The 18,499-nt window shown below is 40.9% G+C and overlaps 1 protein-coding gene across 9 annotated transcripts in view; it reads left to right on the plus strand.

The window, feature by feature from the left end:
* The window catches only part of LOC116851173 (cytosolic carboxypeptidase 1-like), a 63,911-nt gene that overhangs the window by 3,330 nt on the left and 42,082 nt on the right, over positions 1-18,499 (plus strand). For 3 of the 9 annotated variants that reach the window (XM_032830320.1, XM_032830321.1, XM_032830322.1), the window contains exons 1-12: positions 92-1,193; positions 4,843-4,991; positions 11,199-11,281; positions 11,973-12,090; positions 12,232-12,374; positions 13,540-13,684; positions 13,753-13,884; positions 14,024-14,167; positions 14,334-14,505; positions 15,619-15,685; positions 16,016-16,206; positions 17,636-18,251. In XM_032830320.1, coding sequence (XP_032686211.1) covers positions 1,093-1,193; positions 4,843-4,991; positions 11,199-11,281; positions 11,973-12,090; positions 12,232-12,374; positions 13,540-13,684; positions 13,753-13,884; positions 14,024-14,167; positions 14,334-14,505; positions 15,619-15,685; positions 16,016-16,206; positions 17,636-18,251 — 2,061 coding nt within the window. In that variant the 5' untranslated portion in view covers positions 92-1,092. Of the gene's footprint in view, positions 1-90; positions 1,524-4,842; positions 4,992-11,198; positions 11,282-11,972; positions 12,091-12,231; positions 12,375-13,539; positions 13,685-13,752; positions 13,885-14,023; positions 14,168-14,333; positions 14,506-15,618; positions 15,686-16,015; positions 16,207-17,635; positions 18,252-18,499 lie in introns of those variants that run through there. The other 6 variants (XR_004379540.1, XM_032830327.1, XM_032830325.1 and 3 more) reach the window with 4 other exon arrangements.

Below are 18,499 nucleotides of genomic sequence, written 5' to 3' on the forward strand. Positions count from 1 at the left end.
TAATAATAGTATTAATTATAATTCATAATTATAACAGTAATAATAAGACAATAATAATAAAATTATTGTCATCATCATTTATTATTTATTATTATTAATTGCATTGTTAATGCAATTAACGTTATTATTATTGCGTCAGTCCGTTCGTAGTGAATTTTGACAGTTTGGTGAATTTCCAACTGCGTTTTGTCTAAACCGTTTTGCAACCATTCTGTGTACACTCGGCTGCTAGATGACTCGCACGTTTTATATCGAAAAAGAGTTGCAACGATTCAAGCCGTCAGAATTGAAAACCACTGCTGACACTGCTAACTCATCTTGCAGATAAAGTTTTCTAGTACTTTTCTTTTTTTAATATACTGTCACCTCGGCTATTGTCATAATCATTACGCGTGATCATTACGGCCATGATCATTATGCGTACACGTCAGTGGTGACATTTTTAGTTCTGACAATTTGAAGCGTTGCAGCTACATTCAACAAAAAGTGTTCAAATCGATTGGCAACCTACACTCTCTTGGAGCAAGCCCAGAGAGATCTCGTAAAGCCCATAGGTGAGAGACTTGGATCATCACTCGCACTGCCTTGCCGCGGGAACTTGGACAATGCCTCGGTCGATGCACGCCAGGATGCTGGAGGCCGCGAGGGTGATCTCTCGCGGATGGGAGAAAGGTGGCGCGGATTTCGGAAAGCGGCCGCAGCTTAAAATAGACGCGCCTCCTCGTGCGTGAGCGGGTACGCTTTTAAACATAGTTTTGGCAGGGAGAAACGTCAAAGCGCCTCGGAGTGGCAAAGCGCGAGGATCGCCTCGCGAATTCCGCGCTCGTATTCTCGTGCTCGCCAAGGATCTCTCGTCTCAACTGTCATCGTCGTCGTCGTCGTCGTCATCGTTATCATCATCATCATTACCATCATCTCCTCTTCCTCTTCAGTTTCTGACCCGAGACGCGATTCCACGCACATCCAGTTCGTCATCGTCGTCGTAGTCATTGGAGAAGGTCTCGCGTAGGTCTCGTCCTCTCGATTTCCCCCGAGAACACCCGCGACACCGCGTTCTTTTCGGCAGAGGTGCCGGTGAATGGAGGAGGAACTATGAGAGGTGCGTCGGAGAAGCTCGACAAGGAGAACCAACGGCCCATGGCGTCGGCGCAACCCGCCGTCGGCGAAGACGCGGCTGACGTCCAGCAGGAAGAGTAAAGAGCCTAGAAGACACGTGTTTCGTGTGTGTATGCGTGAATGTGCGCGTGCTCGTAGCGTGCTGGTCGCGTTCCCGGTCGGTCGGTCGCGTTGGAACGTGCTCTCGGCCGGGAGTTTTTGCGTCGCCGTCGACGAAGCGCGAGGACTCGCGCGAGCTCGCTTCGTAAACACATGGAAATACCGCGCGTAGTATCGCTGACGAATCACTTCACTTATCGCAATCACGAAGGGCAAAAGCTCGACTGCTCCGCTCTCGGCTGAGACAAATCTCGCGCAAATCGCTGATAAATCGTGAGGAGAGATAATTTGCAGGCTCGAGAGCACGTGTATGTTCTCGTATGCGTGTTGAATTTATTTTGTTGAATTTATTTCTTCTGACTCTTTTTTTTTTTCTTTTTTTGCTTCTTTCTTCAATGGAAACCGCAGCGTAATACGTGCACGTCGATGCCGCGATTTGTTGCACGCTCGAAGATAGCACTTATATCCAATTAAGCGTAACGACACCACCGGCCGCGGAACGCGCGCATTCATTGTTCGAGCGAAGAGGTATCGAGCATGTCAGGGGAGCCTTCGGAGAGACAGAGAAAGAGAGAAGGAGAGAGGCGGAGACGCTCATTAATTGCGCCGCTTTAATAAGCCGGGGAGTCGAAGAAATTTCGTAATCGTTGCCTGCGTTCTGCGAACTCCCTCCCCTTTATCACTGTGTAGCTTTTCTCGTTAGCGCACCGACGCACCACGCTTTGCGCAGTATAACTCACGCATTTGCTTCATAATCCCCCGGCGACGTGTGGTTGTACTTTTGTTGAATTATACGCCGCGCGAATCGCGCAGGGAGGCGCGACGGAACTTCCGAGGGAACGTCTCTGTACTCTGTGAGCACACAAATAAACATCTTTCTCAGCGAAGATCAATTTTTCTTCTTATTTTTGTATCCGCCGGTCGATCGCACCGGCGACAACTTCCCGCGCGTTCTTCCGCATGGAGCTGCGCTCCTCCCGCTTGTGCGAGGCCGTCTCGCAAGTGCATCATCGCGTAGACGCCACCTCTAACGCAATTAGACAGAAAAAAGTACTCGGAAGTTTATCTGTGGGGTATAAGGATTGCTCGCGGGAATAAACTTCATTTCACAGAAATGTCAACTTTGTATCCCAGAAACAAATTTTCGAGTATTTCTTTCTCGGAACTGAGAAGAAATAATCGAACATTTATTTGTAGGACACACAAAGTTTGTTCGCTGAAATGGACTGTATTTTTCACGGAAATAAACTTTATATCTTGTAAATAAATTCTGAAATATTTTTTTCAGTGCACCGAGGAAAAAGTACTTGAAAGTTTATTTGTGGGATAGAAAGATTATTCACAGAAATAAACTTCATTTCGCAAGAATTAACTTTGTATCCCACACGGAAAGAAAGGTTGAATTAACCAAATATTTGATCGAATATGAACGATCCAGAATTCCAATTGAAGTTAGCCGAATTCTGTTTAAATTAACCAAAAATCTTGTTAACTTAAATAGAATTCGGATTACTTCAATCGGAATTTCATATCGGATCGTTCATATTCGATCAGATATTTAATTAATTCAACCTTTTTTTCCGTGCACAAACAAACTTTCGAGTAATTTCTTTCCAGTGCAATGAAAAGAAATACTTGAAAATCTATGGGATATAAGATTTATTTCTCAGAGAAATGAGCTTTGTACCTCGCAAATAGATTTTCAAGTATTTTCTTCTTGGTGTAGAAGATGCGACAGAATCGTGTCCAAGTTCAGCGTTTACGCGTTCAAAGTCAAAGTTGTCGCGACATTGTCGGTGATTCCGAGCAACGTAGCCAAATCTAATTATCACCGCACGTGACATCGTCCGATACGCAGTTGGATGTAATTGTCTGTTGATAAGATCGGTGGCGTCCTCCCGTACCATGCCACGACGATGGTTTATTTTAGAGTGCCGCTTTTCACCCTGTCTGCATTAATTAACCTTGGCTCCGACGCGCGTCGCTTTTCCAATGGTTGACTTTAATCCGCGCGACATTGACTAACTGCGGCCAGATGATCGCGAAATCGTGATTAATAGCGCTTCCGACTGCTTTGGCCGCCGGCCAATGGAGACTCATTGATGCGACGAAAGAGCCCGTCGCATTGCCGACGATCGTGCGACCATCAACACCATTGTCCATCTTGTTGTGGCGAAATTGATAGCCCTCCACTTGTCATCCTAACGCGGACACTTTCGAGCGCTTTTGACAAGTCTACATCAAATGTACAATGGGCGATGTCACATTTCTCGCGACGTAAGGATCGATCGTTAATCAACTCTTTCAGGTACTGCACTCTTTAAAGTACTCTCTAAAGTATTCCTCGCGAAAATGCTATACCTATACAATGTTATAAGTAAAGCGCTGCGATCAGTAAAATCTCGCTGAAGGATTCGGTTAATAATACAATACTGAGAGAAGAAATATTTAAAAAATAAAAAAATATTTACTCGGTAGGCACTGATAACATATTTACTCGGATCTAAATTCTTTTATTCAAGTAAAATGAACAATTGCTTTCGCTGTACTAAATACAATTTTTCGCGTTTGTGACGGTGGAATTAACGACTTCCGTGCATCTGGCATGCAATGACACCTTCTATGGATCCATCATGGAAGCAATTGCTACACTGAGAGAAAAAAGTGTCTTATAAGTTGTGTAACTTTGAACTATATATATATTTAATTCAATCAGACACATTTTTACTGATTCACTTTAAGGGAGTAAAGCCCTTATCAGACTAGGTATGAGGATTGAGGGCTGCGAATTGAATATTGGCACTTGGACTGAGTGAGGCAAGATCAAAATGAATTGTTTCATGAAATTCTAATCGATAAACAGCAATTTCTAGCACCTGATTGGACTTGAAAAGCTAAGATAAGGAAATGCATATTTTGAAAAATATTTTACATCACTATATATAGGTAAAAATATTGCTGCTGCTACCCATCGAATAAATATCTTTTATTTCTCAGACACTTTTTTCTCTCAGTATAGCAACTGTTTCCATGATTGATCCACAGAAGGTGTCATTGCATGCCAGACGCACGGAAGTCGTTAATTCCATCGTCACAAACGCGAAAATCTGTACTTAGTACAGCGAATTTGCGGATTATAGGTTTTGCCGCGAAATCTTTCTCTCATTGGTCAAAATCGACAAGAATAAGAAGCCCTATTGAGGGCTGCGAATTGAATATTGGCACTTGGACTGAGCGAAGCAAGATCAAAATGAATTGTTTCATGAAATTCTGATCGATAAACAGCAATTTCTGACGCCTGATCGGACTTGAAGCGACGCGACACGCTAGCTTGCAGCTTCTGATCCCTGGCGTCTCATTCATCATCATCATCATCGTACAGCCATCGGATAGTCGCATTGCACGCTTCTGCATAGCGCGCACGAACGTTTGACGTTGTGTATCATTGCAGTAGGAATCGGTGAATGTGATGATCGAGGAAGCAATGTAGCGCTTTTTTTAACGGAACGAGCCAGATCTCTCCGCGCTATGTCCCATGCGATCGTACGATAATCGTTGTAGCCGCTGTGCGATTCGCCCCCGACTGGAAGTAAATGACCTTCGTTGTTTTTCTGCGATCGGGTCTAGTGTGATGTCGGCGGGTAACAGAAGCGCGGACGAGGCAGTGAGCGACGCGCTGTTGGAGAAGCTGCGAGCTCACGCGGCTAAGCCGCAAGAAGCGGGCGACGCGTTCCGGGCGGTCCTGGCCAAGATTCACGCGCGTCTCACTTCGTCAGGTACGTACTCTGGATACTTGGACACTCGTCGGATGTGGCGTCTTCGCGTTTCAGGCTGATGATGAAGAAGTAGCTCTCCTTGAGGAGCCGAAACGTGAAAAATGTTTCGCGTAAAGAGTTTCGTGTACACTGAGAGAAAAAAATTATTGGAATAATTATAATCTCACTATTTATGGTTATAATATAGTTATAATTTATAGTTAAATTTATAGTTATAATTAATAATTATAATCTCATATTTTATAGATTATTTTGGCCTCAAACATACATTTATAGTTCATCTAAACATGAAGATATAGCAGAATGAATATAGATTTATAGTCACCATTTTATTACTCTATGTGTATAGTAAAGCACATTTTGGGAATATAGTTACATGCACCTATATTTGCCAAATATTCCAATTGACTATATAAAATAGTTAATTTCTCTTACCTATATAAAATAGACTATATAAAATATTGACTATATAAAATAGTTAATTTTTCTTACCATTTAATATTTGCTACCTTACTATACTTTTTATTTTAAATAATTATAATTCTTGGTAAAAGTTTTACATCAATTATATTATGCTTATATTATAAATATTACAAACATTATGATAACATTTACTATAAAAATAATATTTCTACCTATAATCTTTTTACTATGCTATTATAGTTCCAAATATCATACATTTTTCTCTCAGTGTAGCTTGAGAATTTACATGATCGCTGAAATTGTCGAATCTATCTTCGCGAACAAAACTTTTAGCTTTTTACGACTTTTTTCACTTTTTCACGCTTCTACACGGGAAAGATTTTCTAGGAAAAATAGAACTTTTTAATCAAAGAATAGCTTATGTAGTACTTTGATTATCCAAATAATTATTCTTTTATTTTATACGAGCTGTTTATATTTTAGAGATTGAAATTTGCTATTAAAAGCTTTGCTATGTCTTTAACAAACTTACTATGTTCTTTAGTGAGATAGACCTTATTTCTTCCGCTATTACAAACATAGTAAAATTGAGAAGAATTTAAATGAAAGAACCTATAATATTCCCTATAATAAAATAATATTCTATATAATCAAATAAATTTCTTGGAGTGAGAAATTTCACTCAAAACGAGTGAAAAGTAATTTCGTTCGAGGCGACGATGAAGATACTGTCATTCGAAATCGCAAAAGTGAATGTTTCACTCGGGCTTAGAATGGATTCTGGCTCCATCTCAAGTAAATGTCCCAATCAATTAGAGTGAACATGTGACAGAGGTACATCGGAACCACTCTTTAATTTCAAATGAAAATGTTCACTTGAAATTCCTCAAAATAAAGAATTCGTTCCATATAAATGAAAAGTCACTCGAATTCAAGTAAACTCACCAGTCATTTAACTTTTCGAGTAAAATATTCTGAGAAATCTAGAGAGTGCGTTAACTTTCTGTTTCCCTTTTCACAAATGCTTCGCTAATTATCTTGGAAATATTCCAACGACATAGAGAGTAAATACGGTCGAGAGTAAATTATTATTGAGAGGTACGTTCGGTCTTCGTCTCGATTACATCATTTACCTTCTCATTAGCATTCAGAATCGCGTGTTGTCTTCGTAGCGCGCGCCATGAACGCACGATAAGCGCAGGATAAGGGGATTAGAGGATCAAATTGCCTGAAAATCGTGCTTGTTCTTTCAAGATTTTTTATGACAAACTGAATGAATATGCAAAAGTGTTATTTTGACGTATTTATACAACATATAAAAAGAAGAAAAATATAATTTTGATGATCAAATACTCAATATAAGTGTGTGGTACATGTAGTTAAAATAGATTTCGTTTTTCTTTTCAAGGTCGTCATTTTGCAGTTATATCTTGATTCTCGGTGATTCAATTAAGCGGAATTTTAAGTAGAAAATTTCCGTAAGCTTGTCATTATCGTGTGTACTACTGATAAACTCGTGAAAATATTTAATTTTGAAATACTAATTTTTTATTATAAAAGAACTGAAAATTTAATAATATTCTATTAAGACATTGCAATTTTGTTAACTTTTACTCAATTTCTATTATAGTGGTTCACACGATAACGACAAGTTTACGGAAATTTTCTACCTAAAATTCAGCTTAATTGAACCACCGAAACTCAAGATATTACCGCAAAATGATGACCTTGAAAAAGAAAACAAAATATATTTTAACTGTTTGTACCATATATATGCAGGGTGTAAAAAAATTAGACCGACAAACTTTGAGGGGAAATAGAGGACATAAAAACAAACATATTTTGTTAATAATGTTTTTCTCTACGATACTTCGTTTTAATATTACAGGGTACAAAATAGGAATTTTATGATTTTAATAAAAAACAAATATATAAGTGGAAAAATTAAATTTATTTCAATTACACGTATACATTTTAATCTTCAAAAAACAATGAACAAAAGAACGGAATAAAAATGCGCAATTGATTAGCTCAATTTATAATATGAAAACTGTGATTTATGAGACACCTATTGAAACAGAAGCAGAATTGGTAGCCTGAATTACTGCTGCAGCATATCAGGTTCAGAATATTCCTGCAGTCTTCGAGCGTGTGAGACAATCAATGTTTCGACGATGTCATCTTTGTGTTGAAGCAAATGGAGGAATTTTTGGACATTTATTATAAATTGAGCTAATCAATTGCGCATTTTTGTTCCGTTCTTTTGTTCATTGTTTTTTGAAGATTAAAATAGATATGTGTAATTGAAATAAATTTAATTTTTCCACATATGTTTGTTTTTTATTAAAATCATAAAATTCCTATTTTGTACCCTGTAGTATTAAAACAAAACGTCGTAGAGAAAAATATTATTAACAAAATATGTTTGTATTTATGCCCTCTATTTTCCTTCAAAGTTTGTCGGTCTAATTTTTTTACACCCTGTATATATACGCTTATATTGAATATTTGAACATCAAAATTATATTTTTCTTCTCTTTATATGATGCATAAATACACGTCGAAATAACACTGTCGCATATTCATTCAGTTTGTCATAAAAAATTGTGAAAGAATAAGCACGATTTTCATGAAATCTGACCCACCAGTTCCCATAAGCGCGCAATTGGGCTCGTGCGAATGGCGACCGCGGTGGCAATAAAGTTCTAAACGAATCGAGCAAGATTGGACACTTCAGGGCGAAATTCGTGCCGGTATATTATTACCTGCCGGCGAGCCGGAGCCTATCGTGCTCCGGCTCGCCGAAACGACGACGGAACTTGCGCGATTTATCATTCTTATGTGATAGCCCCCGCGCTATAGATATCGCGCTATAGATACCGAGGCGAAACGTCGCTCTACATCACGTATGCCGTTACATTTGCATCGTGTTATTCGTACATTAAGTTCGATAAGACCGTGGCGGAAGTAGTATCGGCTGTCCGTGTCCTGGGAAATTAGCGGGGACGCGAACACGTCACGAAGGAGACATTGGATACGGCAATCGTGTCGTTTGTTCTGATCGTGACTGCTTTCGGCCAACCGTATGACAAAGTTGTGCAATTCGCGTCACTTTCTAGCAAACCGACTTTGCGCCATCGTCCATCCTTGACTGCCGACTGATGACTGCCAACATCTTTCGCAAACGACATTATTGAAAAATTTGACGGAATTTTTCTTGCTTATCCACACTGATGACGATGTGGCACGTGGTGACGTCAGAGATGTACGAATCAAGGATATCCCATGTCGAATCGAATCGAATCGTCGAAGCTTAACTGTCAGTTAACAATGTAATTGGTAACGTAGAGCCTGTGGCAGCTAGCTGCTAGATATTAGTGCGAATCATCTTGAAATATGAGAGGATAATAACGCTTGAACGTATGCCAACATACGCGTGAAATATTTTTCCAAACTTGCAACGTACGCCGTGCTTCTCAACTATCTTACATTCCAATTATTAATGTTAGAATTTCTAATTGTTTTACTCTAATATTATTTGGAAATACCCCTTCCCAATTATAGAGTTCTGGATCAATTGATTTCTTCGAGTTCCAGGTTTAAATTTCCGCAATTTGACATTATCAAATAGTTCGGATTCGAGTCGAATCGGATCTCACTTGACGCGATTCCATTCGATTCAAACAGTTTGCACACTTCTCTTAACACATCAGTGAGATCAGTTGTTATCGCTTTCGCCCGAACTTTTGCCGTCGCGTGCGTCGGGCAGATATCAATTCGCTGATTTATCCTCGATTTTCGGGCGACTGGTGCGAACAGGTGTGCAAACAGTAGCCGGCTACTGTCTACCAATTGCGTAATGATTTTCGGTGAGACTGCGACAGACAAATCTGTTGGCCGCGCTCCAGCGAGTGGCTCCGGACGATGCACACGCTCCCGCGTGCCAATTTGATAAGGCGAGAGTCAACAATTTAACGAACCTCTTGGCCGGTCGTCCCGCGGAAAACACGGAATTTGCGGCTCGGAATTTGCCGCGCGTCAGGGCGCGTTCACACCTCGGCGGAAAAGCAGAAAACAGGAAGTCAGAAGCCGCCAATCAGGACTAGCGCTGGTAAGAAGGCAGAAACTGAGTCGCCTACTGCCTGGATCAACAGCACGAGTTTTGATTGGCTCCTGCTTTTCTGCCTCCTGCTTTTCTGCCAAGAAATGTGGATGCGCCTTTACTCGCGCCATCTCGCCGCCAATAGCAGCTGAAATTTTGCGACATAGTTGGATACGTACGCGGACGTTACTAAAATTTCGCTGTAGGCCACACGGCGGCGCGTCGCGCCGGTCGTATTTAATTATGATCTCAGAGAGAGAAAGAGATGAGAGGAGGGAAAATTAAACACGCGGATGCGCTACACGCTCCTGCAAATCGCGGCGCGTGCAAGCGTGCCGCGATCTTCGCGACTCGGTCGATCGATGTGCGACCATACGACGCCCGCGAATTTTTTATAAACACCGCTACCAATTGGCGTCGCGTCAAGTCCAATGCGAGAATCGAGAATTCTGCGAATGTGCGCAAAACGGCGTCTCGGACTGCTTTCAAAGAACGCATTGTCGGTGAACATTGGCAACGCGACGATGTCCCAGTCGACGCCCTGCGCAAACGCCAATTGTGGCTTGATGAATTCAACCTTTCTATTTGGCAGCCCCCGTGAAATTGAAGGAAAAACCTTTTTGGAATGTTTGATGAAGTCAAGTGAATGATACCTCCTGAATGCAGTTATATTGTATTCGAAATGTCATTTGGAAAACGTATTTCTCTTTTTCAATGATTTTTGTCATTCAATGGCAAAAATCGAGACCACTGGAATACTTTGCTACATAGACAAAGAGCAATGAGAATTCACGTAATGAGGAATTATGAATTCAATTTTGTATACTGTAACAACTTTGCGATAGTTTATATTTATTTATACGTAAATTTATACCAATTGCGGCTTGACGAATTCAACCCTTCTATTTGGCAGCCCCCGTGAAATTGAAGGAAAAACCTTTTTGGAATGTTTGATGAAGTCAAGTGAATGATACCTCCTGAATGCAGTTATATTGTATTCGAAATGTCATTTGGAAAACGTATTTCTCTTTTTCAATGATTTTTGTCATTCAGTGGCAAAAATCGAGACCACTGGAACACTTTGCTACATAGACAAAGAGCAATGAGAATTCACGTAATGAGGAATTATGAATTCAATTTTGTATACTGTAACAACTTTACAATAGTTTATATTTATTTATACGCAATACATATATAAAAGCGAAGATAATATTTCTCATGCATATATGTATATAGTAAGCATAACGGTTACAAAATATTAAAAAAAAAATCGATCACAATTGACGCGGCAAAGACGAGCCTATATTGAATAAAAAATAGGCTTTGCGTCAGCATTCAACTGCATAACAAAAAGAAACGTCTTATATATATTATGTGTAATATATATATAAAATAATCATTGGTTGGTTACTTTCATTATATCATATTTTGATCTGATAAAACTATTTAAAATTCTGAAGATTCTGATAAAACTATTTAACAATACATGGTAATAGAACTTTTTAAAATTATAAAATATACAGTTCTTATGTTTAAAATAAGTCTTTAATAAATCATTTAGTCGGAAAAATGATTGTTATACAACTGTTAAAAGTCGTTCACGAGTATCAGAAAGAGAATGATTTCCCCCAAGATTGTTCACTTGTCGCGGCGCCTGATCATCGTTGAAATGTGTTTTGCAGACCGGCGGATGCGCGAGCGCACGTTGGAGAAACTCTGGCACAAGAATTCCGGCGCGATGGAGTCGTTCATAGTGGCGCTGGAGGTAAATAACTTTTAATTAAAGTAATCCCTCACACACAATGAATCCCCGTTATGTATCATTTTATCGCCCGTTAATTGTAACGTGTGTCTTATCGGCACGCGGGGCATAAGCTACGAGCGTTTCGCGTGTTAACAGCACCGCTAATCGATAATAGTATGAAGCGTGCACGTGTACAGGTGCGTGCGTGTTGGGTGTCTAGACGTGTAGTAAGTGCAAGAGATAGAGAGAGAGAGAATTACGAGCGTTTACGGTCGTTTGGCCGGTCGGCCTTTCGTATCGAGACACAGCGTGGAAGCAATTAAGGAGTTTGGATAACCGCGCGCGCGCGATAATCTGGCATTATCTGCGGAACTACCTAGGTGGTGTCATGCGACACGCTCCGTTCCGCATTGTCTGCACGTCTGGGAAAGCTCATGAAGCGACCGGCTCATAAAACTGGATATTCGCGCCTGTCCCAGTTGCCGACAAGTGTTTTGCGCGCAACGCCGATTAGAGTAATCGCTCGCGCTCGCGTTCACGCGACTCTGTAATTACTTTTTACCGTGTTATCTCGGCGGCGAGCGAAACGCCTGGGGTCTCATTGGACTATTTGACAGACGGAAATGGGAAAGGCGCTCCTCTTTTTCCCCGTTTTGCGATCTAACATAGCATAATGGGGCGCGAATTAAGTTAATTCCGACGCTCTTTTCAGAACTGCAAGGATTACGTCGCCGACTGCAGTATCGCTGGCATACTACACGAATGCATATCGCCCCGAGCGAGCAAAAGCAAGTCCAAGAAGAAGGGGAGCAAGAACAAGAGTGCCACAAGTATAACGGCAATTTTGTTACGAAAAAATGAAAAAAAATACATATATCGTTCTTAAAGAAACAGGAAACCTCGCGTATCCGCGACGACGTTAAGTCTTCGAGATCAAAAGTAACGCGTTGGTTTCTTCGTCTTTTTAACAGGAACCAGTAGCCGAATGGCGGTCATTCAACTGATCAACTTAGGTATCACGCAAGTCCTAGTTAAACTTTTAATAAACTTGCAGCACGCAGACACCATCACGAACGAAATGCTCACTCAAGACATCCTCTCTATTTTGGGCCAGGTGATTCTCGTCAGTTTTAAGATTGATGCATATTTTTTTATATGTGAATATTTCTATACTTTCACCCAAAAAAAAGTATAATCTTATTTTTAGCGGAATTTTCTCATGTATCGGCCTCAAGAGAATTCTTTTAAAATCAGAAAGAAAATATTCTGAAATGTAAAAAAGGAGAACTGTAGTTGTAAAGTGCTATTTCTTTATAGTCCACATTCTAAGAGAAGGCTTTTGGTAAAAACCAAAAAAATTTCTTCTTCTAATGAAGTAGACTATTAGTTAAAATCTGTTAGATATTATTCTTTTTTCTTTTGAATCAAAAGAGATATATTTACTTCAAGAAGCATGCTCTCTTATTAGAATTTCTGTCAAAAACAAGACGTAAAACTGTAGATAAAAGACGAAATTTCTATAACTGTAAGAATATTGTACTTAGAAGTAGACTTACCTGAAAGGTACGCTCCGATTTCTTTCTAATTTGACACAAATGTAGAAATACAAAAAATATTTAAGTCATATTTTTTTATTTTGGCCCACTTTGAGTTTTACGGGCAGTTTATAGCTTTTTAATGTTCTCATTCGTATCATCAACAAATACAACAAAAACGCATAAGAAATAAAATTTAATACAAGATATAGTTAAATAATTTTAACAAAATCGGCATAGTTGAGACCTTTCTAAATTTCTTTAGCCGAGATTTGAACCATTTTTTATTAATTTAGCACAGATTTAAAATATTTTGGTTGGTATTTCGGCTAAAGAAATTTAGAGTGATTTGTCTTAGCTATGCCGATTTTGTTAAAATTATTTAACTATATCTTGCATTCAATTTTATTTCTTATGCATTTTTGTTGTACTTTGTTGATAGAACATTAAAAAAACTATAAACTGCCCGTGAAATTCAAAGTGGGCCAAAATGAAAAAATATCATTTAAAATATCTTTTGTACTTCTACATTTGTGCCAAATTAGAAAGAAATCGGAGTGTACCTTTCAAGTAAACCTAGGTTTACTTGTTAGAATATTTCCCTCTTAATTGTAGAAGAATCATCTCGAAGTCATATACAAGAGAATTCTGCTAAGGAAGAGATGATATTTTTTAAATGTTAATATGTTGAACACTTTTTGCGGAACTTGTGCGAAACACGAGATACATTGCGGTCGCTTCCAGGTGGCGCAGAGGGACCAGAAGTTCGTGTCAAAGATGAAATTGCTCAACTCCATCAAAGTGTTCCACACGCTGCTGAGGCAGCACTACAACAACAGCAAAATATTACTGCCGTTGCTGTTGATCATCAAGACTCTCGCAAAAAATCGTAAGCCTCCGATTATTCCTTCGATCGTGCTGTATACTCGTCGCTTCACTCGGTCGTCTCTTCGACAGCGTTCTCCCTGCAAATCCTAGTGAAGGACGGCATCGCTAGCACTCTGGAGAAAACGTTCGTCAACGTCGGTTATACGCCGCACTTGAAGCTAAGAACTCTGTTAGAATGCCTCAAGCACTTCACGACCAACAGTGAGTACGCTCGATGCATGTATTCCCCGTTTTCCTCCATCAGCCTGATCACTTTCTTTCTTTTTGTTTCCTTCAGGAAACAAAAACACGATTGTCCAGTTACCATTACCTCCGGCGTGACACTTTACTTTACTTTCAGAACTCTGCTGCAACAAACTCGTCAAAGTGGGAATAGTGCACCTGCTGATGCGGATCTTCGAGAGGTGGGAGCGATTCGACGGTCCGATGCGGCTCAAGATCTGCAATTACGCCCTGAACACTCTTCAGCATCTTGGCGTGATAAGTAAGTTCGGTACGCCGTCGTAGACCCTGCGAAGAATTTCCTAATAACACGGAGGATAGTGCGAGCCCCGCCGATCGTGCATGTCGCGTCACGCTCGTGTTGTTTCTCGCCTTTTGAACGCGCTCTTGAAAGTCACCGTGCTCTCCTCTTTGTCCACTCGCTCTAGAAGCCGGCAGGAAGGCTATCAAGTCGAACAACGGCCTACAGCTACTGTACCGGTTCTGCACAAACTGTCCGGAGGACAAAGCCTACGACTGCCTGCTGTCTCGTATTTGCGGTATAATCAATCAGTGTCTGGAAAAGAAGGAATTACCGGTGCCCGAAATGTCGCCCGCGAGGTGAATGAAACGTTCGAGGTCGTTCCGACCGGTCCATCGAATCCCGCCAAGCGTGCGACACAGTTGTGATACACTTATTATTGTCTGGAGTGTGGTTGGGAGGTGGCTGGAAGCTTTGCAGACTCGTAATGCTCATTGAACCGAATAAACAATGATTTATCAACGTAGCTTCGCGGGCCTTTCAGGGTAAACAGCGATTTTCCACGGCGGAATTATTTCATCATTTTATCGGAACTTTTTTATCATATTAATCTGTTATAAAAAATATTCTATGTAAAGTTCCTTTCATTTCAGTGTATTTCTTTGTTCTTATATTAATTTAGCACTTTTTGTTCAATTCAGTGAGCGCTGCAAAGCTTTGAATCACCTTTCGAGCACATCCTGTGTGCACTCAGAGAAAAATATGACAGTGGCAACTATACAGAGTGTCTGACACTAAAGGCAGATTTTTCTGACCTTTTGATTAGCTGACTAACCGGTTGAATCATGTGTCTGTCTTCGTATAACTTGAAGGAGAAACAAAGACGGACATGATTCAATTGTCAGCTTATACCAAGAGGTTGGAAAAATCGGCTCTAAGCGCCCCATACTTCATGCACGCGTAGATTAGGTGAAACTGAACAAAAAAGTCTTTTACCATTTTGCAAATAACCATTCAGATTCTTACTTATTAATTCGAGAATATTGGTACATTATCGCGCGATATGATCCGCCAATGTTCTCGAATTAATAATTAAGATAACGCTTGTTGAAAGCACGAAGTTTCGATATTTTTACGGCGCACGAGTGCACCTCGTTTCGCCGACCTCATAATCATAATCTCAATGGAAATTGACTTAATCTCAATGGGAATTAATTTAATCCCGGAATTAATCGAGTCGTGTGTTGCCTCAAGTATACTCTGTGCTCCGCTTGTGGCCTCGTGCTTTGGTGGACGCGTGTATTCCTGTATCGTGACAAAATATCTAACGGTAGATTCGTTACACAACGTAATCGGACTTAATTGGGGACTGTCCGCGTTGCCAGTGGCATGACGGTGTGTCTTTTTGACGAGGATGACGTTTGCGCGTTAGCTAAATTCTCTTTCTCGATCGATCTTTTTTCTGCATGCAGATTCGTTCTGCCCGAAGCGAATGTCAGGGCGAACAGCGCTGAAAGCGGTAGCGACATCGACAGCCAGGTGTGTACCTTTTCTCACGGCACTTTCGGCCCGACGTAGCGCTCTCGCGAGACCGCCGCAGGATTGTGGATTGCAGAATTGGCACCAAGCTAATCGAGACAAAAATCAGTTGCAAATGTTAGTCTCCAATCCGCAATCTCCGCGACTCCAACACCTAGTCTGATGGAGACTTGAAGCGCAGCGCGCTCGTCGACAGAGCATGGCCCTTCGCCTCATAATTTTCTCGCTTTGCATACCAAGTGCCGCGGCATTTTCGAGAGTCGTTACGGACCTTACGACACGACGGTACCGTTGAATTCTCCCGTGACTCGAATATCTATTTTCGCATAGGCCAACAGCGTAGCGTCGGTCGGCAGATTGTACAGCGACCTGGACTCCGGCGACGATGAGGAGGAGGAGGAGGAAAGCCACGACTCCAGGAGCGCGATCGACAACGGGATCTACATGAGCGACGAGGTGGACGAGGGCAAATTCTTCGCCGGGGTCTTCACCTCGCAGAGATCCGAGGAGGATCTCGTTGGGTAAGTGGAAAGTAATTTTGTTTTGCTGATACATTATTGAAATTTAAGTCCTAACTTGAGTGACTTGATATCGAAATTGACTTTAAAATTGTTACAATTTACTCCATCTCACAACCTCCAATATTTTTTAGGTATAAATAAATAAATAAACGAATATTATACAGTGTGCACTCTGAGAGAATATTAGGGTTTCTTTTTCTTCGTAGAAATTCCTTTTTCAATTTTGCTATGTATTTAATAGTCGCAGAGATCCGAGGAGGATCTCGTTGGATAAGTGAAAAGTAATTATGTTTTGCTGATACATTATTGAAATTTAAGTCCTAACTTGAGTGAGTTGATATCGAAATTGACTTTAAAATTGTTACAATTTACTCCATCTCACAACCTCCAATATTTTTTAGGTATAAGTAAATAAACGAATATTATACAGTGTGCACTCTGAGAGAATTTCTTTTTCTTATAGAAATATTTCTTTTTCTATTAGAGTTTCTTTTTCTTCGTAGAAATTCCTTTTTCAATTTTGCTATGTTTCTAATAGTGCAGGAATAGATTGTCAGTAAGGCGTCTATTTTGCCAAGGAGCATAGTGAACTTTGCTAGAAACAAAGCCAATTTTTTAACAGTATATTTCAGTTCCTGATCCACAAGTTCCTGAAACACAAGTGGCGCATATGAAATGAAAATAGTCGATTAATCCAGAATTGTTCTCGGCTACCAAATTCTGTAGTAATTTTTATCGTAAAACTCTTTCCGTATAATGCAAACAAATGAATACTACTGTGTCCAAAAAGTAAGACCAATTTTCAGGTTAAATTGCGCGGGTATATCGAATGTCAGAAATATTTTTTTTCTAAATTGGTAGCACTGTGACAGACATCTGTGTCAAATTATGCGTCGTTTGCGTGAAGCTATTCGCAAAAAGAAGCCGGAATTGTGGAAAGACAACTCTTGGTTTTTGCACCACGATAATGCACCATCGAGACCATTTCGCCAAAAATTCGACCCATATCGTTCCACAACCACCATATTCACCTGATTTAGCATCGTGTGACTTCTGGCTATTCCCTAAACTCAAAAGACCGCTCCGGGGACACCGTTTTGACTCGATTGAAGAGATACAAGCTGGATCGAAGAAAGTTTTGAAGGTCATTCCGGAAATCGACTTTAACAACTGTTTCGAGGGTTGGAAAAAACGTTGGCATAAGTGTATTGTGTCTGAGGGGGATTACTTTGAAGGCGACGAAATAGATTTGGAATAATAAATAAAGATTTAAAAAAAAAATTTTAAATTGGTCTTACTTTTTGGACATAGTAGTACTTTATCTTAAAAACTTTATCATACTTATGTTTTATATACGTATTTATACTTCTTACTTATTACATAATGCGATATTATATAACGCCAGCGAATATTTTTCTATCCCCTCCAGGTATTACACGTTCTTCAGAGAACTGGGAGGTCTGCGGTCGCAGCTGCGTATCGCCGGGTCATCCGCGGTCAAGCTAACCGAGCTTGGCTTCATCGAGGACGATCAGGCGGACTCGCAGCTCACGAAGACTGGAAAGGCGAAGACACCCCCCAAAGACTTCACGAGACTGAACGGTACGGCGAAGCAGCAACTCGTGACGAACGACAAGCACCGCTTGAAGGTCCTTGAGGACGCATCGGGCGAGCTGACGGATGATCGGGACGCATATTGCGTGGTGGCGAGCAGAGTGAGGAGCGTCATCGGCTTCGTGAAGGTCGCCTATCCGGACTGGATCGGCGGCGACGGCTCGGGGAAGGCCGAACCGCTCAACACCAAGGATCGCAAGGTTTGCCGCGCGAAACTACTGACCTGCGTAGAGCGCGGCCTCCATCCTTCCACCGTCCAGGAAGTCGTCTACGATCTCGACGCTCTCGCGAGTCCCGCCTGCCGTCAGGGACGCGTCGCGCGCCTGCTCGACAACTGTGACGAGAAGAGGCTCGGCAAGCGCGTGCTCGACACGAAGCAGTTGCAGTTCGAGTCCAGATTCGAAAGCGGAAATCTCAGGAAAGCCATTCAGGTATAGGCCAACACGCTCACGTTCTTTATGTAATCGATTATGTTCGCGTTACGTAAGGCATGCCGTCGCGACGATGCAATGCAGGAGTTTCTATCGAGGTACACACATTTGCCTGTATGTGTATGTGTGTGTGTATGTATGTAGACTTAGAAAAGTATCTCTTTGACTGCGTTCAAAAGATACAACAGCCGAGTGAGCGCTTTCACTCTCTCTCTCTCTCTCTCTCTCTCTCTCTCTCTCTCTCTCTC

The sequence above is a fragment of the Odontomachus brunneus genome, unplaced genomic scaffold (genome assembly GCF_010583005.1).
Source record: "Odontomachus brunneus isolate Ranch 3 - 2012 unplaced genomic scaffold, Obru_v1 Obru_scaffold_167, whole genome shotgun sequence".
Taxonomy (NCBI): Eukaryota; Metazoa; Arthropoda; class Insecta; order Hymenoptera; family Formicidae; genus Odontomachus; species Odontomachus brunneus.